The sequence below is a fragment of the Polypterus senegalus genome, chromosome 14 (genome assembly GCF_016835505.1).
Source record: "Polypterus senegalus isolate Bchr_013 chromosome 14, ASM1683550v1, whole genome shotgun sequence".
NCBI classification, from domain to species: domain Eukaryota; kingdom Metazoa; phylum Chordata; class Cladistia; order Polypteriformes; family Polypteridae; genus Polypterus; species Polypterus senegalus.
Window position 1 is genome coordinate 26,152,375 of NC_053167.1, and position 27,722 is coordinate 26,180,096.

General features: G+C 38.1%; 1 protein-coding gene across 2 annotated transcripts in view; it reads left to right on the forward strand.

Moving 5' to 3' along the window:
- slc12a5a (solute carrier family 12 member 5a) overlaps positions 1 to 27,722 on the forward strand; it is an 820,727-nt gene that overhangs the window by 781,201 nt on the left and 11,804 nt on the right. For both annotated transcript variants that reach the window (XM_039735849.1, XM_039735850.1), the window contains exons 13-22: positions 141 to 259; positions 717 to 815; positions 5,237 to 5,356; positions 14,120 to 14,224; positions 15,419 to 15,587; positions 15,683 to 15,878; positions 21,138 to 21,307; positions 23,485 to 23,616; positions 25,153 to 25,260; positions 25,787 to 25,909. In XM_039735849.1, the coding sequence (XP_039591783.1) occupies positions 141 to 259; positions 717 to 815; positions 5,237 to 5,356; positions 14,120 to 14,224; positions 15,419 to 15,587; positions 15,683 to 15,878; positions 21,138 to 21,307; positions 23,485 to 23,616; positions 25,153 to 25,260; positions 25,787 to 25,909 (1,341 nt within the window). The remainder of the gene's footprint in view (positions 1 to 140; positions 260 to 716; positions 816 to 5,236; positions 5,357 to 14,119; positions 14,225 to 15,418; positions 15,588 to 15,682; positions 15,879 to 21,137; positions 21,308 to 23,484; positions 23,617 to 25,152; positions 25,261 to 25,786; positions 25,910 to 27,722) is intronic.

Sequence of the window (27,722 nt, forward strand, 5' to 3'; positions counted from 1 at the left end):
TTATGTAGAGTTTGGTCCTTCTCATATTCTACACTGTGTGATTCCTAGTCCATCTATAAATGTAATCTGATTCCCTTTAGACCTCCGATAAGCTGATGCAGTCTTATCTCACATTGCCACCTTGTTTGCTTTTATTTCAGGTATTTGGCCATGGTAAAGCAAATGGCGAGCCAACCTGGGCTTTGCTCCTAACTGCCTCTATTTGTGAAATTGGGATCCTCATTGCCTCTCTGGATGCTGTGGCACCTATTCTTTCCATGTAAGTACACAGGCTTCACAAAACCTCAATTGTAAATTATAGGATGCTTTATAGGCAGGGGGGCACAAACTACACTCGCCTCATGGTAAAATAATGGTGGGCGGGCAGTCATTCTATTTTTCCTGTTGTCTTTTTGTCCCCTGTTTCCCCTTCATTGTTCCACTGAGACAACAGTCACATTCATTCCGACCTGAAATATCACTCAGTATGAAGTTTTATGTGGTTATGTACTAATTAAAAAGGGCTGGACTTGGGTGCCTTTAATTGTGCACCCTTCTTCTAGAATGAGCTAAATAGAGGATGCAGATTATGCATCTTTTGTGGTATAAATTTCTATTTTTAATATTATTTTGTTCCTCAAAAGAAAGAAAATGCAGAAATCTGTTTGCCTATTTTAAGAAGTGTATATCTGACATGGAACTTCCTGCATTAATTGCTTGTCTTGTTTTGTCTCCAGGTTCTTTCTGATGTGTTATATGTTTGTAAACCTTGCCTGTGCCTTGCAGACACTTCTTCGGACCCCTAACTGGAGACCCCGATTCAAATACTACCACTGGTAAGGCATTTCCTTCAGAGATGAATTGGTGGTACACTGTCGCTATGGTGTAGCACTATTTGCTAACTTTGAAGTACTCAAAGTCAGTATGAGCTGTTATATTATTACAGATAGATAGATAGATAGATAGATAGATAGATAGATAGATAGATAGATAGATAGATAGATAGATAGATAGATACGAAAGGAGCTTTATAACATAATAGATAGATAGATAGATAGATAGATAGATAGATAGATAGATAGATAGATAGATAGATAGATAATGCACCTCCATTGCTTAGACAACATATCTTAGCTGCAAACAAAGGTGCTTAGTCGTTTCTTGAACCAAAACTTAGTTAGATTACTTAGCTGTTTATCACAAAAAGAAGATGGTGTCTCACCATATTGGCTGTCCTGCAGCACCCCCTACAGGTAGATTCAAACAATGACACATACACTAAAAATAGCCTATACCCTTCAAAAACAGATCCGAGCAGTCTGTAGAATGTAGAGTTTTACAGGCTAAAATAGTTCCTCACATCCAAGACTCAAATGTGTTCATTACTTTTTTCTTATTCTTATTTTGCTTCAAATTATTCCAGAAATAATCCATTCCTTGTTTGTAAGTGTTTAGGTGTAGATAAATTGTTTATGCAGATCAAATGTATCCAGGCTATAACAAAGTTCATTTTGTCTAATATCAATTAGTTGATGTGGTAAATTATTTAAAACTGGAAGTGCACATTTAGTTAACTCAATTAAGTTTTCTACACATGCATATATAATTCATTTCAGGGACTGTGGGAGACTGGAGCCCATCCTGACTATACTAGACACAAGATGACAAACAACACAGACTATACCCACCCTCACTCACATAGAGTCACCAATTATTACAAACCTGCACATCTTTAGAAATTTAGTATGAAGCACAGAGTATCCAGAAGAAAACCCACACAGATAGAACAAGCAGTCACAGGGGTTGTATGAGGCAGAAACACTAATCACTACACCACCATGGTGTCTATAATTTCTTACAGGATGACAAAAATGGCAGCAACTGGTAAACAGAAGTCTACTACAACATAAAGAGTGTTGTCTGGAGATTATCAACCATTCTTTCATCCATTTCTTGACCTGATAATTCTAAGTTTAGGTAGCAGAGGACCAGAGCCTTTCCTGTCTGCAGTGAGCACAAGGCAGGAACCAAACTTCAGTGGTGTGCCAGTCTATCACAAAGACAGACATTCACTCACTAATACTGAACTGAAGTATAGCTTCATTCATCATTTTATATCTTTAAAGGATCATTATTGTCTTGTGTACAGGCTACAGCAGCGTTTCTCAACCTTTAAGTATTTGCAACCCGAGTTTTCATAACAATTTTAATCGCACCCGCCTAACATTTTTTTGAAATGCAGATGCATATTTTATTATACCTACTAAACTTTTATCGACATTTATCTAACTCTATATTGATTGTTCTAGTATAAGAATGTAGTTTAAGTTAATTTGTTTTGGTTTCAACAGATGTTTATTTCATATTTTTGATTCTTGTTTTCTTTTTTTCACATCTTCGCGTCCCCCTTTTTGTTATTTTGCACCCCCCCTAGGGGTGCCCGTTTCACAGGTTGAGATCCACTGAGCTACAGTAAAATAATAACCATGGGATGGTGTTTCTTTGTACCTTATAAAATAATGACTACTGGTTTATTTGTAAAAAAAAAAAAACAAACAGTGATGGATATTTACAGGATAAAACAAAATATGCTTTAACTATAACAAAAAAAAACAAAAGTACTATACTATATATATGGTACAATAGTGCAGTATGTTGATATGTATGTTTTCCATTTTCTGCTGCAGTTCTAGGTAACAATTTTATAAAATAATAGAGTGAGATTTGGATAAACTACCACAGCTGTTAAACTTTAAGGACATAAAAGCAGTTACTGTTATTTTGTAGGCATAGGCACTATAAGTTATATAGGCATTCAGCAGGGCAGAGCTTGTCTACATTCATGTCCATACTGCAGTGCACCTTTAAAAGGAAGTATACACTAAGGGTTTTGTCCAAAATTATTTCTCCTTTGTTCTCAAGTTATTTTTTTTATATATTAATATCTACAGATTGCAATATCAATATGCTTTATGGCATTAAGAAGATTCCAGTTTAATGTCAATACACAGTTTGACTACGACACCTTATTCAGTTCATTTCTCCCCTGTGTCTCTCTCTGTGACCCTGCTTGTGTTCCAATTGTAAAAATATATGCACACCAACATTACATTAGAGCAGGCGGAGGGAGACTAGAGGTCTTATTACACCTCTGTTCTCAGTTAGCTGCTCGGGGCTGGAGGCTAGGAGTGGGAGCTGGCCGTCTGCCTGTGGTCTGGAGTGATGGGTTGCTTTGCTCTGCGTTGGACGGGGGTGCCTGCTCACTATTACCCCTGCGGATCGGGGCTAGCTCTGGCGTCCGGGAATGGTTGTACCTCAGGTACGCCAGCACTGGGACCAGAGTTAGTAGGGTGTGTATGGGGAGTGTGAATGGGTGTCTGGCGTACATCCTTGTAAGTCTTGGGTTGTATGTGTATGTGAGAGCATGAGGGAGGGAGTGTATGACTGTGTTTGTGTGTGACTGTATATGTCAGGTGGGGTTTTGGACATCTGGCAATACTACAACATCTTTGCCTACCCTCCCCCTGCCTTAAGCATCTGTCTGGTTGCTCCCGGTGGCTGCCTGGTGAGATCTGGTTCCCTGGGCTCTGTTGGGTCCTCGACGGGGTGGGTCGCCCTTGGGTCCCGGGCTGCTGGGTTCCGGGCCCGGCCGACTCTGGGGTGAGCGGCTGTGGGCGGGCCTGAGGGCTTGCTGTTGATATCTCCCAGGACTCTGCCGGCTGCTGGTTGTGGCCCCCCGGGTTGATCCTCTGCGCCTCTCGAGTGGGGGTTGGGGCTTCTCTGGTGACGGCCTCCCTGGGGTCTCCGCGCTCTGGGGTGACCTCTGGATCACTGGGCTTGGAACTCCCTCCATCTTCCGCACGTTTTTGGGGGCAGGTCTGTGGCCCTTCACACTCACTATTGGATGCTCCTATAGAGAAACCTTACACATACAAGCGTGCGTACGCACACAGGTGCTCACATGGTGATTTCATAAGTATGACTTGGACATCTTCAGCACATGACATAAGGTTGTGGTTGGCCCTAAATGCCTTAGTAATAATTACTGTATGATTGTCAGCAAACATTTTTACTTTTATATATCTTCATGTAGCTGATGCAGCAATGTTTTTGTCTTGTGGTTTTTTTTTTTTCCCCTCTCTTTCTGCAGGTCTAGAAGCGGACTCTGGTTCATTTATTGTTTATTCTATACGAAAACCCCCCCTTCCCCCTTTACTTCCATCTCTTCCTTCTCTCTCTTCTTTTTCTTCCACTTTTGTCTCCGTGTCCGGTTCGAATCTTAAAAACATCTGAAAATATTTTCAATAAAGTTTTGGTATCAGGCATGACGTCAGCAGAAGCTGTAACGCTCCACCTGAGAGAAAAACTGAAAGGCTAGTCGCCAGCATTCAGACATCAATTCTGATTGCTTCACAGCCAAACAGGACACGGTAAAAAAAAAAAATATATCAAATATTTATAGGGCAGCGTTTCTCAACCTTTCAGTATTTGCGACCTGAGTTTTCATAACAGATTTAATCGCCCCCCCCCTAACATTTTTTTGAAATGTAGATGCATATTTTATTATACCTACTTAACTTTTATCGACATTTATCTAACTCTGTATTTATTGTTCTAGTATCAGAATGTAGTTTAAGTTAATTTGTTTTGGTTTCAACAGATGTTTTTTTCATATTTTTGATTCTTGTTTTCTTTTTTTCACATCTTCGCGCCCCCCTTTTTGTTACTTCGTGCCCCCCTAGGGTGGCCCGCCCCACAGGTTGAGATCCACTGAGCTACAGTAAAATTCTCACCAACAAACAAAATGTAAACATTTTCCAGTGCCATGTTTAGCATGGAGAACAACATTACCTCATAACATCTTTCTTCCTTATCTGGCAAGTCTTACATTATCTACCATATTAATTTATCAGATTTTGGAAAATTATTTTTAAAATCAGTTATTAATCTCTGAAGTACTTTTTGTACATACTAATGTAAATGTGTTGGGTATGGAAGTGGAAAATCAAAGCAAGACCGACAACAGGGGTTTACAGAAGGAATACCTGGACTGTACCTGAATTGAGATACACATTGAATTTTGATTTTGTGTTAAGATCATATTTAGACATTTTGGAGTAATTCTGTGAAAGATTATAATGTGTTTGGGAAACTATCTCTGATGAACCAGTAAGGAAAGCGAAAAAGTCAGGGATTCAAAAAAAACAGGATCAGTGGCAAATATTTAATATCTGCTTTCTTGTCTTTTTTCCTTCAGGACTCTGTCGTTCCTGGGTATGAGCTTATGTCTGTCACTTATGTTTATCTGTTCCTGGTACTATGCCATTGTTGCCATGGTTATCGCTGGTTGCATCTACAAATACATCGAATATCGTGGGTAAGTGAGGAAAACTTTTTTATAACACTTTCCACTAAGAACTGGTTTAGGGTGCAGGTAAATCACCCAATCAGACATGATCTGTCCATATGTCCGATACCTGACCTTTCTTTCCCGAAAAGTTGTCAGGAAAAGCTCTGGGTAAGATTCATGCACCTGTCATATGACATTCATTGAAATTGAGCAAATTTAGAGTCATTAAGACATTCATTGAGTCTTAGGAGGAAACCAGCATACCTATTAATTATGAGAACATATTGAGCACATGTAAGCTCCAGACTGAAAGCACCTCATGCAAAGCTACACTCTGCACCCCTCTGCAAAATTAGCAATAAGGAACATAAACACATGGCAATAACAGAAAACTAAAACTTCTCATTCGAATTCTAAAGAAAGAGAAATCCAGTGGACTAACATAAAAATGCTTCTGGCATATGTCATTTAGGAGGCTATTTTAGGATATTTTAGGAAACCTAGATAAGAAAATAGATACAATAGTCATGATTATGTTAATGGTGACTCACATGCTAAATTCCAAGCCTCTGGTGTCCAATACAGGGCCAAGAAGGATAGAATTAGGGGAAATGAGGCAGGACAGGGGTCAGCACACATCTAGTTTCAGCAACAGTCCCATGACAGCTCACATTTGTTATTAGTGGGTGGAAAAAAAACACATTTTATAAATTCTGAAAACTAAAGGAAGTGCCAATCATAATGCAGTATTATTACAAACATGTGACTGTCACGAGCCAGTTATCCCTGCAGTAACTTTTTTCTTTTCTCCTGTTTAAAACCCAAAATGCTACAACGATCTTGAGTCCAAGCTCGGGGCTACATGGTAATAGTGTCAAATGTTAGTACTGAGTGCGTCTTGGTTCCATCGTCCCGTTTGCTGTTTGTGTGCGTCAGTAAATGTCGTCCCCGTAAATACAAAGGGGGACGGATGATGGAAGGAAACCGCAGCCCCAAACCTGGAAAACACCTGTTAACTATCAATCAATTACATCCAGCACAGGACTATTTAAGCAATCAGGAGGAAACAAACAGGAGAGAGAAGAGGAGAAAGAATTTTTTCAGAACCACGAATCGACTTACCTGCTGTTTTTCACATCGCGCTTTCACCCTAGTTTGTTTTTCATTCCGCCGGACTGTCTTCCATCCCTCATCTGCAGAAACCCTGGGGTCGGATCATCATCCACCACGCGCCAAGGAATCACAGTGAGATTGCTCCATTTGCCGGGAAATTCAAACAACTCACTTATCTCTCGTACAGTCATCCGTCTGCAGGACAGTTTTTATAACCGGATTATAATTCATGATCATTCATTCCGTTTATCATTCATTGTTGTTATTCGTTGTTTGTTATGTTACAGGGGCAAGGGAGGTTTTGTTGTATTTATATATGGTGGTGTCACGTTGTTGCTGAGGTGGAGGGTTACATATATATATATATATAATATTTTCTATTTCTTTTGCATATTTCTTGTTATTGTTTCATTTAAATACAATTAATCAGTTTAATTTTACATATCTGCTTTTCTGCTTATATTTACACCGTTGATTGTGAGGAAAAGTTTCATTTGTTAGAGGTACGGCTTGATATTTAGATTCAACTTCAGTAAATTATCCAGGCCACAGGTCTTGGAGGTGTAGCTGCCGGCTGGGAAAGGGGTCGGCCGTTACACTGTAAACATGTCGACAAACAAGATCAAGCAAGCTTTTGTCCTTCTGCTCCATGCAAGGTTGATGGCCATCCTCAACTAGTCTTCAGATACCTGAGTGTCATTTTGATAGATATACTACCCCAGGCATACTTCCCACCTAAATCCAGAACACAGCAGGGAAGGCTTCATAAAAGAAACAAAAACTGTTCAAGGCTCATTCCCCCATACAATAATGAATTATACTGTATAGTTAATTACATTTTTTTCACATATTTGTTTTTTCTATAAAAATGCCAGTGTTAAACCATTCAGCTATTATCATTAGTGCTGGCCACACACCAGACAACTCCATAGAACTAGAAAGAGGCCAAGCACTGTCACTCAGGTCATATACTCCACGTTCATTGTACACTTTAGACAGCATTCTTCACATCAGACCAACAATGACAACATAAAACAGAAAACCTCACATACTACTAATACCAAAGTCAAACATTTTATATCAAAACTATTCAGCCATGTTACTGACAGTGTAACTGACCAATGAACTATAGTCTACAAAAATATATTTTATAAATGATTAGTGATGAGTGAAACAAGACAATTTGATTTTCATATAGTTTCACTAAAATTTGTTATGCAAGCAATTTCTGTTTGAGAAATGCAAAACTCACTGCATAGTTTGGAGCAGCATAAAGGCTTTTTTCGGTATAAGAAAAACAAAGAACACTGCCTCCTAAAGATTCATTCACACTTCTGTGTTTATCTGTGTTCTTTTCTGTAGCTGCATAAAGCATGTAATACGTAACACACCAGTTAAATCAGTTCTGTTTCTTTCATATCACCACGAAGGAGTAAGTAAAATGAAATGAAAAAATGATTATAAAGTGCCTTTCATAGACAAAGGATACAAAGTAATGTGTTTTTACATACAGTTAAAAACATACATAGAGAAAAGCAGTGATACATCAAAGAAATGGACAGTAGAATCCATAGATGAACAAAACAGAACAGCATGACTCACAGAAACAGTACCCAAAGGCGTGTCGAAAAAAGTGTGTCTTGTTCTGACCTTAGACTGTCTCAATGGAATGAGCCTGACACTGGATTTGGGGGAAATCCCATAGCCTCAGTACAAAAAATGAAAAGCATGATCACCATATGTAGCTGCTGTCTGGTATATGGTACAAATAGGAGACCCTGTTTCCCAGATTTAATTAATTATGAATTTTGAAGTCGGAAATTTTTGAGTTCCTCGTCAGAATTTTCAACTGGCATGCCCACTAAAGTTACATTTCCAGGTTGGAAACTGGCCTTGTCTGTCAGGTCAGAGTTTGTCCTACTTCAGATTATGATGTCAATCGAAAACAGCGATGTATATGACAAACTTTAGTGAGTGCTATAGTATTATACTGTTTATTTGCACTTCTGTCTATTTTTGATTTATTAAATCAATCATAGACACAGTACTGTCCAACTTCTATCTGTGGGCCTTTTGCAAAATAACACACGTAATGCATTGCTATCAACTGATATTTATCCTGAAAAAGCAAGAACAACAGAGTTTTTCTTAGAGGCATCGAGATTGGCTTTTCAAATGTATTACTTGAACACATTCAACTCAGGTGTCACATCATTCCCAGCTTCAATATCCGACTTCCATGGTACATGGAATGCAGCATAAGAGTTCAACCAGCATTGTGAGGCTGCACAAGTTCACTAATGTACTGGGGTGCCTGGCCATGGACTCCATAAGTGAGAAACAAGATTTTAAAATGAATTCTAGTAGCAGCTTGTGGAGAGATGATAAAGTTGGTGTAATATGAGACCTCCATTTGGATCTAGTTAAAAGCCTGGCAGCTACATTTTGTATAGTTTGCAGATGGGTCAAGGAAAATTTACTCAAACATGTAAAAAATGGGGCGGCACGGTGGCGCAGTGGTAGCGCTGCTGCCTCGCAGTTAGGAGACCCTGGTTCGCTTCCCGAGTCCTCCCTGCGTGGAGGTTGCATGTTCTTCCTGTGTCTGCGTGGGTTTCCTCCCACAGTCCAAATACATGCAGGTTAGGTGGATTGGCGATTCTAAATTGGCCCTAGTGTGTGTCCTGCGGTGGGTTGGCACCCTGCCCAGGATTGGTTCCTGCCTTGTGCCCTGTGTTGGCTGGGATGTGACCCTGTGTTCAGATTCAGCGGGCTGGAAAATGGATATAAAAAATGAATTGCAATAGTCTAGGCCAGGTGAGCTAAAAGCATTGACAAGAATTTTCATCTCCATGTTTAGCAAGTGTCAAATGACGCAACTTTTTTGTCACGTATTCATCTATAAACCCCATGTTACATTTACCAAATGAGTACCAATCATGCAGTGGAGTCAAACACACCACTTTTTCTGACAGCCAATAGCGTGCTCCCTAACAGAGTGAATAGTTAACAGCTGCAGCAGGTTTAGCTGCAGACTCTGCCCTTTATTTCTTTTTTCCATTCAAGTTTAGTAAACAAAGCACAAGACATCAGACAAACAAGCTTCCTTTCCATTTATGAGGTTCAAAATGTGGGTATTCCTTATTCCTTGTCACTACAGTCAAAGCATTGTACTTCTGGATGAGCATTCATTGGTTTATGCGCTTGTCAGCTAACCTGCATTAATAACTTGACCTTCTGACTAACGAGAAAATCAAACCTGTTTTGTTTTTAGCCTAACTAGTCACAGACTTGTTGATCTCAGTCATTGGGTATGTCACATTAATCGACTGTATTCAAGGGGGTAAACTGGCTAAGATTATGTAAATGAAGGCCTCAACTGAAAATCATTGGAAAATTAATCTTATGTGACATGAGTTTTAGTAACCAAAGTTTTAAGCTTAGAGAAGTGTTTTAGAAAACTAAAACAACAACTGAGAGACCTGACATGCACATCAAAGGCAACGGACTGATCAGAAATGGCACCCAGGTTACAAAGACATGTTTGAGTGGAAGTAGAGATCTTCACAATCCTTTGACTAATGACAGGGTGCAAATCAGGAGTGACTAAGATCAAAACCTCAGTCTTCTGTGTGTTTAAAAGTAAATACCTGGTAGATGACCAACTATTAACTTCCTGTTTTAAAATAAAAGCATACCAACAGCCAAACACCCTCAACCCAGGAACATATATTGGTGTAAAGTATAACAAAAGTGCACTTTTATTCAAATCAACTTCTCTCTATGCTGTGGTTTCCATTACACAGGGTTGCTATATTATATAATGAATTGCATACTAACGCCCCCACCCGGGCATTCAGTTTTATTTATGTTGCTGTAAGAGTAGGGTGTTTGGCGTTAGTATGCAAAAATGATTCTGAACGCGACTGAGAGAATGAAAAGTGAATTAAAAAAAAAAAACATCTGAAATCAAATGTATGCTTTTATTTTAAAACAGTAAGACTAAGAGCAGTTTACTTCTCAAAACGGAGGAGCACAGGATCGAACTCGTGACCAGCAGTTATATTTTTGAATAAATGCTATTTGGACTTCATGATACTGTAGAAACGGAACAGACATGAAATGCGTGTGATACTAAAACTCCACTTCACTCCCAGATACTCAATCTAAATTGGTGGGGGATGGAATTCCGAGCTTCTCTTTATCAGCACATTTAGAAGACAAAGGCGCTGGGAGAGGTGTGAAGGGATTTAAGAAGCAGTTTAAGGTGGGACGGCAAACTAATATTCTGAACTAAGGGCAAAATGTAATACAGAACTAAAAGGCGCCCAAGGACAGATCATTGTGGCATACCGTGTGACAACAAGGCACTGCCAGAAGTGTACTCACCAAGTCAGATGGAAAAACTTCATTCAGTTAGATAATGCTTATTTGCATTTATATAGTGCTTTTCTCACTACTCAAAGCACTCAGCAATTGTAGGTTAAAGGCCTTGCTCAAGGGCCCAACAGAGTACAGTCCCTTTTGGCATTTACAGTACGGGATTTGAACCGGCAACCTTCTGATTGCCAGTGCAGCTACCTAGCCTCAGAGCCACCACTATGGCGAGAATCAGACCAAGGCTGAACATGAAATGCCCACAAAATGATGCAATCTGTTTAAAAGGACCTTGTGATTGACAGTGTCAGAGCTTGCACAGAAATCTAACAAAATTAATACTGAACCCTTAGCCAGCATCAGAAGCCATAAGACGATCATTGGACTCTTTTAAGAAAGCCATCTCAGTGCAAATATTTCTAGAAGATAGTCTGATTTTCAAAAAAGTCACCCAGCTGCAACTCAACAATTTTTTATAGAATTTTGGCAAGAAATGGAAGCTTGGAGATGGGCATGTAATTTCTTTGAACAGAAGGGTCAAGGTCTGCCTTTTTTAGCAATGGGTGATCAATAGTATGCAGAAGCAACTAGGTACACTTCCAGACTGCAGTACGCTTCTTAAAAAATGTGACATGCTCCTTATTTTCTACATGAAGCCACACTAAAATGCACCATAAAGCACATTACTGTTTTCTCCATAAGAAAACTCCTTTCATGGAAAGTCACTATTGTCAAACACCCCCTTCTTTACCCAGCAGCCACCTTTTCCTAGTTAAGGATATGCACACTTTTGGTGATTTTACTAAATGGCAGGCAGACATATTCAAAATTACTGCAGGAAAACACTACCGAACAGGAAATAAATGTCTTTATTATGTGGCCTTTCTTGATGCAGATGAAATACAATTTGTTTAGCAAATTTAGTTGTGAAGAAAAACACTTAAGTTTTGCAGCAAATTCCGTTTCATGCAAATCATTTTGTTCATCACTATAAATGATCTTTCTTAGCTGGAGATGCTGATGCTGGGCCCTGTGTTTCATAAGAAGTGAAGTTTTGTGAAGTGAGGTGGGGAGTAACAATTATGTGATATATGCTTGGACTAACCCTGTCTGCCTTGAACCGAACCAAGGTGACTCGTAGTTCAATGTAATGTGCCAGGTTAGGCTAGTAACACAAACATGTCTGCTATTTAGGCCTTCAGTGAGGAATTAGCAGTGTCTAAAATACACGGCAAGCTAAAATTTCTGAAAGAGAAATGAAGATACCTAAATAACACGGACATATGAGATTGTTACAGGAAAAGGAATGCCTGGTCACCTAAGCAAGCCATTACCTGGCAACCGCAATTACTCAACCTTTTCATTATGCTTATATGAGCCTAACTTCTGGCTTCTGATGTCTGTATAGAGGGTGAAATTGTAGTTCCTCGAGACCTTTTGAATTGAGCTACAGATGATTGTAATGAATCAATAGTGGAATCTGAAAAACTATAATTAAACCTTAGTACATCAACTGGTACACACACAAATTTGATCAAACTACAGGTGCCTCGGTCATGAAAGCATACTCTTAGCTTCTCCTGTCTTTTTGTAGTTTTAAGCTGTGCTGTGATTCTGGATTGTGATGTTTGCTCTGCTGTTTCCTTATGTGTTTGTATTTCAGCCCTTTCTTGTGTCAATGCACAAGTTGCAAACTCCAGTTTGTGATTTAACTTTGTTTTACCTGTTGATGACTTATCCATATTGCCCAGTTTTTTCATTTTGCGTTCTGAAACCTGCCTTAAAATAACTCTTGTCTCTGTGGGCTAGTGCTAGTCTTGTCTGCTCACTTAAATAAAGAAATGACATAAAGAAATGCAGTGAACAAGAAGAAAACATGCCTTAAGGCCATGTACTTTTGGTACCATAAATTGTTAACACATACAAATGTTTTAACACGTTTTTATCCTTTAATTTGTCCATTTGCAACTGTCCAAAGTTTAGCAAGGAAAACAATTGGGGGTAATTGTATTACACTTGACAATAGACAATGCAATTTTCGATGGCTGCTGGTTGGACAAGAACACAATAGAAATGTGTTTCCTGTGTAACAAACTCTGAACTGCTTTGAGTTTCTAGCATTTCCTGATTGCTGTTGAATGAGGGCATGTAAAAAATACCAAAGCCTTTTAGTGAGGAAAAGAAACAATTATACCCGTGACTGTGCAATTCTTTTGTTTGTCACTTATGAACTTGTTGAGGACAAGATGATCAATGGCTTGTCTGACCAAATGACTCCTCATCCCCATTTATGCTCTTTGCACCAGTATACTGCCAAATATTTATATATTGGCCTAAGCATTCTGCCCCCAGATTAGGCTGATGATTGCTGTGAGATATCTGATGGTTTATCCCTGTGTCTTTTAGTCAATGCAAAGACATCATCTTCAAGAAACCTTTGTCCATATTTGCCTTTAGCCACTGATCCCTTTCTCTTTCACTTCCAAGCCAACGTTCTGGCCACTGTGATGATATATGTCAGAAGAATGTTTATCAGCTGTATGTAGATATTGATGAATAAATTTGTCAAATTTAAGTATGGTAGAATGCCACCTAAATGTTTATATTTTCTTCACCTACTCGCCAGCTGAAGTTTTGTTCTTCTCTCCTCCCTGGCCATCTGAACATAGTATATGTTATCAGATTGAATGCTGACTTTTACCTTTTTAGCCATTACAGACTTACAGATCATCTGAATTAAATATCATTTTTTTTTCACTTCCATTAGAGAGTCTTGCATTCTTGTAATTTTATTTTTTCTTTTCCTTTTCATAAAGCACAAGCAGTTATACTATATGAAAAAGTGCAAAATAAATAAATGGTGTTGATATGGAAATATTGTAATTTGGAGCACACCTCACCACTGATGCTTCTGCCAATTGTGCCTCATCAATCAGCTCCTCTCTTAAAGTCACTTACATATCTTAACAAAAAAAGAATGACATTTGATGTCACATATTAATCACCTTTTTATAAATGTACTGTGATCATTTCTGTGAAACAGACTCTATTGGATCTGTCCAACTAGAACCCTGTGCCATGAAAGTTGATATAACATGTGAATGATGGTAATGATGTCACTAAAAACGTGCATTTAAAGTGTACAAACAAACCAGTATATTGTGTGGTCATATAAGTATGTCATTAGTGTGAAATTGTTTGCTTAGGTTTTATGCAGAATGTTATCTTTATTAAGGATCTCATTTTTCTAATGGGATATGTGATGTAGCAGTGCTCAAGACAAATTACTTTTTCTCTTTGAAGGGCTGAGAAGGAGTGGGGAGATGGAATCAGAGGAATATCCCTCAGTGCAGCCCGATTTGCTCTGATGCGGCTAGAAGAAGGACCTCCTCACACCAAGAACTGGAGGTGATGGATGGCAGACTCATTAAATAATGTACACAAATAGCAAGAGTACTGGTTTGCTTCAAAGCTCCTAGGGAACAATATTTATAACACAAAAAAGATATGTAAATCCATATTACAGCTCCAAGTGAAAGTGTCTTTCTATTTGTACCAGGAATATTCAAACAGAAGCAATACCACGCAATGTCAAGGTCAAGTTGAGGAGTGATGCCATATTTGAGAGTGATACTATTCAGATTAATGAGGAGAAAACGGTCCAAAATTGGAAAGGAGAAGCAATTGTCTGCATGGTTAAAACGTGTAGCATGCTGGCTTACTCTACATACAGATTTACTGAATATGTGTGCCCTTTGAATAAAAACAATTACATTTATAAAGGAAAGAGAATTGCCAGGCAACTCATTTCTGGCTCATTGTAAAAGACAAAGAATAGATGAATCCACATGATTATGGCATTGGTTATAAATATGAGACCCCCATATTGTGTGCTAAAAAAAGAAGACTGCAATAAACTGCATCTTGAATATAACTGTGGTAACTTTAAAGAAGATCCAGCTCTGCCTGAACACATAATGCTGGGTGGTTAACATGATGCCCCACTGACAGAGAGCTTCTCACTGTTGTGGTCTACTTAATGTTTCTCTTTACCTCATAGCATCACCTATTTTCTTTTCTGTTATCCTTCCAGGTCTCATTACACTCCTCAGCTTCTTAATACCTGCATCAGTTTCTCCCATCTTGTTTTTATTAGTTTCTCTTCCCTTCTTCACCTCTTACTTAACACCTACTTCATTATTAGCTCCCCTTTTCCTCCTCTTTTTCTCATCATTATTGTCCTATCTAGACATCCTTGCCATAACTACTAATATTGGCCAGGATCTCATTTTTCTTACTTTGTTTTCATTTTTAATAAACATTGCTCTTCACATCAGTGTCACTTTTTCATTCCTCATATCAACTGTTTTTTGTTTTCTATTTTTTTTATTTTAGATCTAATATATTAGCATTTCTTAGCCTTTCCTAGGAATTCTCCCCAAATTTTTAGATAAATTCCCCTTTGTCTTAATATCTTTGCTTTCTCTTCTTCTTGTTTTCCACTTTTTATCTTTCTCTCATTTTCTGTTTGGTTATTTCCCTCATCTTGACTTCTCTTATTTTTTTCTTTGTTTCTCTTATTCTTCCTCCTTCGCTCTCCAGGCCTCAGCTCCTGGTCTTGGTGAATGTTGACCAGGACCAGAATGTCAAACACCCTCAATTGCTTTCATTCACCAATCAGCTGAAGGCGGGTAAAGGCCTGACCATTGTGGGCACAGCGCTGGAAGGGACCTACCTGAACAACCACCTGCAGGCACAGCGGGCTGAGCAGGTCTGGACTCAAGGGAGCAGGACCACGTGATCACGGTGTCAATCCTCTTAACTTTTACAGCCATTTGTTTAATAATCGTGTCTTTCTTCCCACAGTCCCTACGACGACTAATGGAAGCTGAGAAGGTCAAAGGGTTCTGCCAAGTTGTGATCTCATCTAACCTACGGGATGGATTATCCCATCTGATCCAGGCTGGAGGTCTTGGAGGCTTGAAGCACAACACTGTCCTGGTGGGATGGCCACGGAGCTGGAAACAAGCTGAAGATCACCAGACCTGGCGTGGGTTCATTGGTATGTGAGAGTGCCTACTGTAGATAGATCTAAGTTAATGGTTGAAATTGCTTGTATTTTAATATTATATGATTATTGAACAAAACATATGCTATTTAAAAAAAATTGGCTGTTATTTTGGGCTACATATCCCTAATTCAATTCTAATTTCTACTGGTAACAAAATGGATGTAGAAGGAAAAACTGTATTCTCATGCATCTTCAGTTGTGATATTTCTTTGTGTTTTATATGTATCCTAGCTGAGGTATCCAGGGTTGCCCGGGTATATTCGTAGAATGATTAAGGAAAGAAAGCAAAGGTTTATTTGTTTTTAACCCTGTTGTTCTTGCTAGCTGTCCCATCTGTCATCCATACTACCTCTCCATCAATTTCTCTGCTCCTATGAGTTGAGAATTTGTTCTTTTGAGTCCAATTGGATTCCAGTAACTCCTTGCTGGGTTGTAACCATTAACACTGTTGTATCTGACTTGCCATATTAGTTCAAGGAGGACAGTCCATAGTGCTTAAATTATGAAGAAAAGCAGTCAATTTCATTTAAAGTTAAATGCTGAGCTCAAGTCATTTTGTCTGCTAGTCTGGCTTCAGTCTGTTCAGATGTTTCACTTGCTCTGAGACAAGAGGTGGCACTGCTGTGCATACTCTAGAACACAGGGAAGAAAACATCCACTGGGACCCCCAGAGGCAACTTTTGGGTATCAGAGTAGCCTATTTTATCCATATGGTTCTAGAGAGCAACTATGCCAAGTTTCTGTCCCTTTTAATCAAGGGGTGTAGGACTGTATAGGAAACATAAAGATATATGTAATCTATAATTATATAGATTTTGACTTACAGTAGATCATGATTTTCTAGGTCCAGGATACTTTTTTTGTATTCCATTTTTTATTTCAACTTTTTTTTATTTGTTTGTTTGTTTAAGCATCACTCTGAGGTGTGTTTTGTCTGTAGCATTGCTTACATTATGAGAATTGACCCTATAAATACTGTACAGTGGTGGTCCCAGCTCTCCCAATCCCCCAATGCTAAACACATTTAGCATTTTTACCCATTTAACTTTTCTTGGATGCTGTTGTTGACATAGAAAAGCTCATGTCTGAAGAAACGTGTTTTAACCCCATGTTCACACAGCAGCTAAATGTCATTCTGTCCTCATTAGGCCTCGTATCTATTTTTTTCTTTTTTGTAAAGCTCTGATAAATTTTGCGATTGATGAAAATGTGTCTGTCCTGAATGTCAGTCAGTCAGTCATTTTCCAACCCGCTATATCCTAACTACAGGGTCATGGGGGTCTGTTGGTGCAAATCCTAGCCAGCACAGGGTGCAATGCAAGAACAAACCCAGGCAGGGCACCAACCCACCATAGGGCACATACTAGAGACAATTTAAGATCGCCAATGCACCTAACCTGCACGTCTTTGGACTGTGGGAGGAAACCGGAGTTCCTGGAGGAAACCCATGCAGAACACGCAAACTCCACGCAGGGAGGACCCAGGAAGTGAACCAGGGTCACCTTACTGTGAGGCAGCAGTGCTACCACTGTGCCACCCATCACTTGTGCACTGCTGTCTTCACATTGTCATCTATCTTGTATCGACAACCACCTAGATGTTTTTTTAGCAGTCCAAAAAGGTGGAAATGACACGGTGCCAAATCTGGCGAATAAGGAGGATGTGACAATACCTCAAAGTTCAGTTTCTCCAGACAAGCATTGGTATTCTTAGCAATACAATACAATACAGTTTATTTTTGTATAGCCCAAAATCACACAGGAAGTGCCGCAATGGGCTTTAACAGGCCCTGCCTCTTGACAGCCCCCCAGCCTTGACTCTCTGAGAAGACAAGGAAAAACTCCCAATAAAAACCTTATAGGGAAAAATGGAAGAAACCTCGGGAAAGGCAGTTCAAAGAGAGACCCCTTTCCAGGTAGGTTGGGCGTGCAGTGCGTGTCAAAAGTAGGGGGTCAATACAATACAATACACAGAACAGAACAATTCCTTAATACAGCATAATAATAAAAATTTTAGAAGTACGGTTTAACAGTAGATGATATGACATAATTAGTTTTGGATATTTTTAGAGTCCTGGAGACTTCATCCATCTAGTTGCCTCCCCATTTGGCCATGCCACGGCTGAAACGTTGCTCCGATGAAAGGACCTCTTTTTCCCATGATTCCTGTGATCCTCCATCAGGGATGACTTTACCATAGGCAGGCAAACAACTTGGCAGGTGGGCCATGGCACCAATTGCCACATTTGGGTACCGAGAAAAGAAACAGAATAGGTGAGGGTTAGTATTCAAATATAATTATCATGTTACTTATGTTTTAGTGCTAATGACTAACAACAGAGATGCAGTCTGTACAGTTAATCAGCAGCTCTAGTCAGGATATGCTAAACTGAAGTAGTGAGTCTTCAAATTTAAAGGCTGAGACTGAAGGGACATCTCTTATGGAAGCAGGAAGACCATTCCACAGTTTAGGGGCCCTGTAACTAAAAGCTCGACCTCCCACTGTTATTTTATTAATCCTTGGAATCCTAAGCAGACCTGCATCTTGAGAAGTGTGTGGGCGGGCATTGTCTTGCAGCAAAAGGACTCCTTGAGACAGCAGTCCCTGCCACTTGGATCAAATAGCAGGCTTCACATTGGTCTTCAGCAAGAAACAGTTACTTTCACTACTGACTGTAGTACTCCTCAGCATGTAGTGTTCGACAATAACTTGGGTGCACAAGTGGTTGTGAGGACAAGACAAAACCTTTTATTCTGCTGGAACCCATGCACTTCCAGGCAGGTGGCACAAGTGCATTGAGAAGGGAGGAGACTACATAGAGAAATGACATTATCAGTTTTGTTAAGGTTCGTTCCATTTTCTCATAAATCCCATTTTCTAACTTTAGCTTGAATACCCCTCATAATAAAGAGTCAGTAACAGATGCCATATATGATAAGAATTGTGATGATCTACTGTGCATCAGTGGTTGTCACATTCAGTCCTGGGGTCTCCCTGTGGCTGCAGGTTTTTGTTCCAGCCTCGACCTGTTTCACAATCAGTGACTCATTTTACTTAAAATTGATCTGATTGTATAATTAACTTTTTTTTTTCTTTATTTTGCATATTGAAAAGTCCAGTAGTTTGAGATTTACATTTTTAAGAAATTGAGAATTATTTATATTTTTGACATAGCTGTAGATGTTCAACTCTGTTTCATTATTTACCCATTCACGTTCATGATGACAATCAGAAAAGGGCAAAATAGACACCCAGGTAAATACAATACAATACAATATGATACAATTTAATTTTGTATAGCCCAAAATCACACAAGAAGTGCCGCAATGGGCTTTAACAGGCCCTGCCTCCTGACAGCCCCCCAGCCTTGACACTCTAAGAAGACTAGAAAAAACTCCCCAAAAAAACCCTTGTAGGGCAAAAATCGAAGAAACCTTGGGAAAGGCAGTTCAAAGAGAGACCCCTTTCCAGGTAGGGTGGGCGTGCAGTGGGTGTCAAAAAGAAGGGGGGCAGTACTATACAATACACAGAACAGAACAAATCCTCAATACAGTATCAAAATGAAACTTTTACAAGTACGGAGCAGAATTTAACAGTAGGTGATATCACATAATGTGATTTGAATGATGATACTGAATGCTGAATGAAACTGAATGCAGAAAAGCAATCTCGGTGTCAGACCCACTTGCAAGATCACTAGTAGGTAATAGCTTATAACTAGAAAACCTGGAGAAGGTTAATAAAATTGCATTTTGAGAATGAAAATTCTGAAAACCAAGACAAAAAAACATAGTTATCTTCTTGTAAAATACATACAGTTTATGCCTGCTTCATTCCAATAAACATGTAACAAACAATTTCGTAATTTCCAAATTGATACCAAAATATAGAAACTGGCAAATAACAGTGTACTTAATTAAGTCAGAATTCCAACTAAAACATATATAGGTGAATGTTCATATGAGTATACTGTACCTCATGAACAGTCGTGGCAGGAGTCCTAACAGTAAGAGGTTCAGAGCTCTCTTAGAGACGGTGGCTAAAGAAAATTAACATGTCTTTTCTGTAGCAGCGGTTTTCACAATCAGAGCTGGATTTACATAAAGTGAGTCCCTTAGCTGTGGGAAGATACAGAGGTCCTATTTATTTTTAAGTAAATGTATTTCAAGTGACTGAAAGTAAAATTCATAGGAGTATGTCACTACCCACGTTAAAGGAATGCAGTCGCCCAAGAAAAAAATAGAACTAAAATACAGTTGTAAATTTATAATTGCCTAAAAATTACATGCAATTTGCAGACTTGTACGGCATCCACTTTCAGTGCCATTATGGATGGCAGCCTGCTTAACGTGCTTTGTGCATTTAGTGTTTATAGTTGTTTGTTTTGTTTTTTTGGCTATAATTTTAACTTAAAGTTAAGTTAAATTCTTGGATTGTGATGTATAGCTAGTTAGGTAAACTTAATGAGGATTGATACTTTGCTCATACTAGGAATATTTTTATTGCTGCACTTCACCTCAGTGGCTCAGACGGAGGGCAGTTCAATTGTTTACACCCAGGATCAGGCACTGAGCCTACGATTGCATACACACTCCAGCATATGGCATGTAATCCCTTTAGAGTTAAAGATGAAATACCATCGTTGCAGGGCTGGGAAGGGGAGTCGGCTGAGGAGAAGGTTTCAGTTGGCTCTTTCTTCAAAGTGATGAGGAAGGTGAAATCTTTGGTTAACAAGATCACTGACTCTAAATTTGTGCTGTGGATATTCCAAAGCATAACCCACTGAGGTTATTTCTAGACACTTGACGTTGTCTCTGCAATGATGAATTGGTTTTAAGCAGGTTTGTGAATGAATTGATATATATATGTAAGTAATCTTGTTAAAAGCAGTGTAGGCTTACAGAGTTTAAACTCCAGCTTGACTTCCAGCTGACGCTGATATGAAATGTGCATATTGTTTCTTCATTGGGCTTTGGTTTGTTTGCCTTATCTAAAGACCTGCACTTAGGTTGATTGTCAGCTGTAAACTTTCCTATTGTAATTGTATGCCCTTTGATGGAGCAGAATCCTAGGCTAGTTATTATACTTTTTGTAAACAGATTATGTTCTAGCTCCCTAGAAAAGCTGGTTCAGTAAACATCTGGGTGGACAATTATTTAAATTAACATTAAGAAATCATTCATCATAATTTTGTTGAATTTCTAAACCCAATTTTTCCTCATAACACCCTTCTTTTTCTGCTGATTTCAGAACTGGTGCGAGAGACCACTGCTGCACACTTAGCTCTGCTGGTGCCCAAAAACATTTCTGCATACCCATCCAATCAGGAGCGATTCACGGAGGGCAACATTGACGTGTGGTGGATTGTACATGACGGAGGGATGCTTATGCTGTTGCCTTTCCTTCTGCGTCAGCATAAGGTGAGACTCATTCCCTATTCATCTGAGCATTTAGTATGTTCACTTCAACTAGGGATAGTCCAGATAAAAACTATAAAAATTAAATGTGAAAATATTAACAGGTTAAACGTTATTCAGACATAGGAAATAAAATAATTTCAGAAATATACTGCAATAAAATCAGCATTTTGGGTCAACAAAGTTGTGTTAGTATTAATGGGAAGAAAGACTTTTTTAACTGTTAAACAAAGTAAAGAGCAAAAATGCATTTACATGGGGAAAATAATGTCATAAGAGTACAGTCTTTCATTCCATAAAAGGTTAACCAGGGTGCTGTTCACTTTCGTCTGTTTCCTGTTTATCAAATCACATTGAGCAGAGGAACTCGTTCACATCTCACCTTGACAATATTTTGGAAGCAGGCCATGTTAGGCTGAATGGTCTGTTCTTTTCAAACGCAATCTTACTTCAGCAAGATCTTCAGAAAGGGTTGTGAGAAACCAACTTGACTGATGACCTGGCAAATAGGAAGGACAAGTTGCCCCTTCTTTTACTGTTTCTTTTTAAATATTATTTTTACACTATGAAATTCAAACTGGTTATTTGAATATTTGATATTCTTCCCAAGACATGCAGATCAACTTGAACTTTAATACTCAGCTTTGGCATGCAAACTATTGTCCTATCTACTTCAGCACATCCGGTCCATTTTTCTGACCATTACTAAAATGTTCTTTGTTAATTATTGGTGAGTTTCTCAAAAGAATTGTAGAACTAAGATCATTGAAAACACCATTGTAAGATCAAACCTTGTGAATATTTCCCAAAATGTGTCATAGCTAAAGTTGCACATTTAATCCTTCATAATCTATATGCACTCTGATCCACCTATTAATTGTTAAATAGATCTTAGAATGGTTACCTCTTATACCTTACAGATCATATTAAACTGATATCATGACAGTTGTGTGGAAATTTTAAATAGTTTAAAATTTGACTGACATATATCATTTTCCTGATGAAATTCAATACACTATTTAAGTGAAATTATTCTTTTGTAGAAGTGTCTTGTATCATTATCTTATAAAGGCTCAACAGCTAACAGTTACTGAGAGTTTATTATTTACTGATATTTAAAGGTTGAATACCATTCTGTCATGATTGTTGGTAATTCATTTGTATTTGCCTTTAAAGATGATTATACGTTTAGAGACCATTGTATTTTTGCAAATGCACTACCAAATTTAGTAGTTAATTTTCCCAGTTGTCATGTTAATTACATAACTTAAAATATAGTTCCAATATACTCAAAAAGTGTACAAAGTATTCAGACAATAAGTGTACAATTATGTGCATCTTTATATGCGCTGTCTTATTTGGAGATTACATTATGATGCTATGTTTACTTCATATTACTTTTTTCATCCCACCAAAGGATGACACATGACACTATATAATGAACACATCGTCAATTAATAGCTTTCAGTTAGTTTGTGATGATTATTGCCCGTTGACCTCAGGGGCAGGGTTAACAAAGAACTGCAGTGCAAAATACATATACCCATTCCTAAAAATGGTTGATTATGAGGGGTGTTGAGGAACACTTCAAAAAATAGCATGTACAGTACGTTCTGTACATGCATATTACAATGGTTTGTCAGTCTCTAGGGTTCATCATTTCTGGGAAACACACGCCTATGCATTATGTTTGATTATTTAACCCTGAAATGATTGGATTAATCCATTCATAATGGAAAACTATTTTATGGTAGCATTCAGTAGATTGAACTGTATGTTATAGAAAGCCTGAATTATTTTATGTTAAGTGCATTGTAAAGCACCTTGTGCTAGGTGCACTTTAAAGATACGATCCTATAAAACTCATAATTTTGTATTGAAGTTTTCCCTGTTCATTTTGATTTAACAAAATCACATTTTTTGTGATTTATTTAATCATACCCAAAGGCATCTTTAGTGTGAAAGATGCAGGAGTGTTAGATACAACTGAAGCTCATTTTCAAGGTAGTTTCTTGTAGAGCCTGGTATGTTTTACTTAATTTTATCTTAGGCTATTCTTTATTCTATCATCTACATTAAAGGTCTCAGCTACCCATCATATCGGTCCATTTTATACTGATGATAAAAAGTAAATTGTACATGGACAATTCTAAAAAATATTTGCTTGAAATGTATTACAGGTGTGGAGGAAATGCAAGATGCGTATCTTCACAGTAGCTCAGATGGATGACAATAGCATTCAGATGAAAAAAGACCTAACCACCTTCCTTTATCATCTACGAATCAATGCTGAGGTTGAGGTGGTGGAGATGGTATGTTTGTCACTTGGGTCTACTATAATCAAAATAGTGACTAGTCCAGAGATGCTTGCCACATGTAAATCATTAGTTATTTGAAGAATAGCAGTAAACATGAGCAACTGGTACTGATAGGATCTAAATATCCATATAACCAATATAAAGTTTGGTTTCCATTAAAGTTAAACCAGTCAAAGCTGTATAAATGTCAGGCAGAAACATAAATAACAGATGCACAGTTAAAGTTGAAAAAGGTCATGAATAGCAAGCAAGTGATCATATATAAATGTCTGCTCACTTACAGTAAGTTCTAAGAGGCTCAGATCAAATTGCCAGCAAATAATGATAGATAGATAGATAGATAGATAGATAGATAGATAGATAGATAGATAGATAGATAGATAGATAGATAGATAGATAGATAGATAGATAGATAGAGTCTTTACACTTTATCAGAAATATATATGTGAATGAATTAAGTTAGAAGCCAATAGAATAGAATACCAATACCGCTTTCTAAACCTTTCTTATTCCAAATCCCATGTCTGATTGAATTCTTAGTGGTATTTGTACATTTTCACTTCTGCCTGCCTAATTTTCACATTTTCTTCTCATTTCTACAAAAATATGTCAGATAGGTTCAACTAGCAATTCCACAATCGCAAGTGTGCATTGGTGGTCCTTGCAATATATGACTACACTGTCTATGATTAATTTCTGATCTGCACCAGTGCTGCACAGCCCTCATGATCCTGGATCAGATTAAGCTGGTTTAAGAATTTGAGCTGCTTTGTAAAATAACATTTGGGCACTCAGAGCTTGAAATGAAGTTTGTGATTTACTTTGATCATCTGCTTTGCTAACCAGCGCAATGTATCAGCCACACAAGGCAAATTATTTACAATTTATATATATCTATTACTATTTTTTTCTACTGCATTTACACTCCTTCCAGTTGACAGTGTTTAAGGGATCTCTTCTTGAAGGACCAATCAAAACACTTTTTCATTTTTAATCACTTCTTCTTGGTATTTTAAGATTTGTATTACTGGTGTATTATTATGAGATGAGTGGAACTCACCAAGTTCATTATTGGATTGGTCCATTTTAACAACCTAAGCTTAACAGACATAGGCAGGGCACACACACAGATCCTGTCCCATTAAACACTATCCCTCTAGGCAAACAATTTCCTCCATCTTTCTCTGAAAAAGGTCTAACCCCTCAAAAATTTCTCGCAAGTTTTCAAGTGCCCTGAATGGAGCAGGATATCCTTTTGTTAAGTTAAGTTTGATTGATTCATTTATTGATATGTGCTTGCATGCTCACATCTTAATTTCTGCAAATTCTACCATAAAAATAGCAGTAAAGGATCTCTAGCAGGACATTTGTATAGCTGTGCTGTGCTACCTGGTCGACCATTAGCTCTCCCTGGCCTAAGAAGTTTACAAAAAGGGCCAGCATAGCACTCTGTATAATGGTGTGGTTGAGTATGAAGCAGCAGCCCAACAGTAACCCATATTTTTTGTTTATCGTTTTGTGAATTGACAGCATGACAGTGACATTTCAGCATACACCTATGAGAAAACTCTGGTTATGGAACAACGCTCCCAGATTCTTAAACAGATGCACCTCACCAAGAATGAGCGTGAAAGAGAGGTAACCTGCCTGTAATAACTAAAGATTTTGGTTCATGGCTCCATCCATTTCTTAACCTCAACTTGTATGTGTCACACTTGTTTTACAGTTTCTAGGTTTTGCTTTCTACTTGAATCAAGCATTTAGATGTAGAGGATAGCACAGCCTGATTGACTATAGCTGAATTTACTAATTTTTGTAGAACTGAAGCTTTATAGTGTGTCTTTCCATTTGGTTTTTGTCCTCACTCGAGGATTTAATATGAATAGTTCAATTACTATCTTCTCATTAGCCTCAACAGTTTCTTGATTGCCGGTCAGCTACATGCTGAATTAGGTTGTGTTATCCAAATTTAAGTTGAACATTGCCCCTTGCTGGTGCATACTTGACTTTTTTTTCCCTGCAGAATTTAATTTGCTACTACTGTGTTCACTTCATGTTTTCTCTTTATCAAATCACCCTTATTTTATCTTGCTTTTTTCTAACATCTCCGTTCTGTTTAAGTTGTCCAAAATCTCCTACAAACAAACTATTTTGATATTTACAGATCCAGAGCATAACAGATGAATCTCGTGGCTCCATTCGACGCAAGAACCCAGCAAATACACGAATCCACCTGACTGTGCAGGATGACCAAGCAGAGGGGAGTGAAGAAAAACCAGAAGAAGAGGTACTCTAAGATGGCCAAGTTTCACTTTCCCAGGCGTTGCTGGCATGTCTTGTGCTCACATGTTGCCTTATTGATCTAGCAGGGGGCTCTTCTATTTATAATCAGCAATGTTAACTTAAAGTCACCTGACTTTTACAATTTAATCATTTTGATGAAATTAAGCCATTCAGCACAACCTAGTTTGTCATTTTTTGTTCATATTGTATTGCCAAAACACTAACAAGTTTAGATTTGATGGCCCCAAAAGTGTTGTGTTCTAGTGCAGCACCTGGTAAATTCTGTACTGTAGTACCATTAAGGATGAAAAAAGAAGAAGAAGTGGTCCAAGAGATGAAACATACAGAAAATGAGCAGATTAATTTGTGGCTAGGGGACATTCATGGAAAGAAACCAAAAAATACTAACAGAGATCAACCATCAAAACAGAAATGGGATCCAAGGAACCAACGTCGAGAAAATAATGTGCCTGAATAGGTTTTATCTGTAAGTAGTAATTCTTTGCTCTTAGCTACAATAATTACTCAAGATGAATTTTGGTTTCAGTTTGATTTGGATAACAGAAGATTCTCACTGCTATCATAAATAGGCAAGATGCAATGGCATGATATGACTTTCAAGGAACACAGTAACCATAAAAAAACTTATCCATGGCCATGCAAAGATCAATAAAATTTGGGTCAACCATACAAAAATTAAATTGGCACCACCTAAACAGCAAAAAATGTATATAATTTAAATAAACATAAAAACGTCAAGAAACATGGATAAAAATGAAATTCAAAAGTTATTCTCAATAAGGTACTAACATTTGTAAAAAATATACTGACTTACAAGGGGACCTTGTGGTAGCCCTCCACATCTAGAGGAGCACCCTTATAGGTTAAAATGTATTTTTTACTAAACAGAAATATCCACAAAGGATGGATAATTACAGGGACAACACAAAGTACAAATTAACAGAAAGACAACTAAACTCATTCTCATCCATTTGCCTATTACTCCAGTGCCACGTGAACTCCCTGATCTCAGCTCCTGCCATTTAATTTCTCTTAGACCTTCCCTCACTTTCTTCTGTCATTTGAGTCTTTGCTTCAGTTGTAATGCCCAAGTGTCAGAATTTGGCTGGCGACTTTCTGACTGTGTCCATGTTTTTTAGTTTTTTTCAATAATTGTTTGGAATCTATTGGTTAAATTTGTTTTGAATTTCAAAGTGTTTTAACAATGTTGAAAACAAATGACTCTCTCCCAGGGTGTCATATTGGTTTTATGGGCACCACAGTTTTACAGTTATCAGACACCATCAATGTGACTCTAAAAAGGTCAGCATGTGCATTACCCCGTTCTTCCAAATAAAAAAAAAACCTTTAGTGATCTTTCTATTTAGTATATTATGGTTACAAATTCTGTTCCTTGAGATCATTTAACATCTGCTTGATTTGGCGCTAATTGTGTGTTTTCTTTTGGCTATGAAATCCCTCATTGTACCCCAACTTTGAACTTTGATTCATGTCCTGAATTTTGTTTTATTTATTTTGCATCTTCACAGTTTTGACCTTTGGCTTGTTATTTTGACTCTGTGACCTCTACTGATTCCCTTCTCATTCATTTCTCATTTAAAACTGATACAGCACTACCCAGTTCAGTGTTCAGGCAGGACACCAAGCCCTCGAATTAAAAAAACTCTAAAGCTAAGCCTAAAAAATCAAGATAGGCAAGATAGGCAGCAAAACTCAAAAGTAGGCCTGGCCCTGAATTGTAGATTCAGACTTGCGGCCTGAACACAACAGACAAAACATATTAATACCAAAAAGAG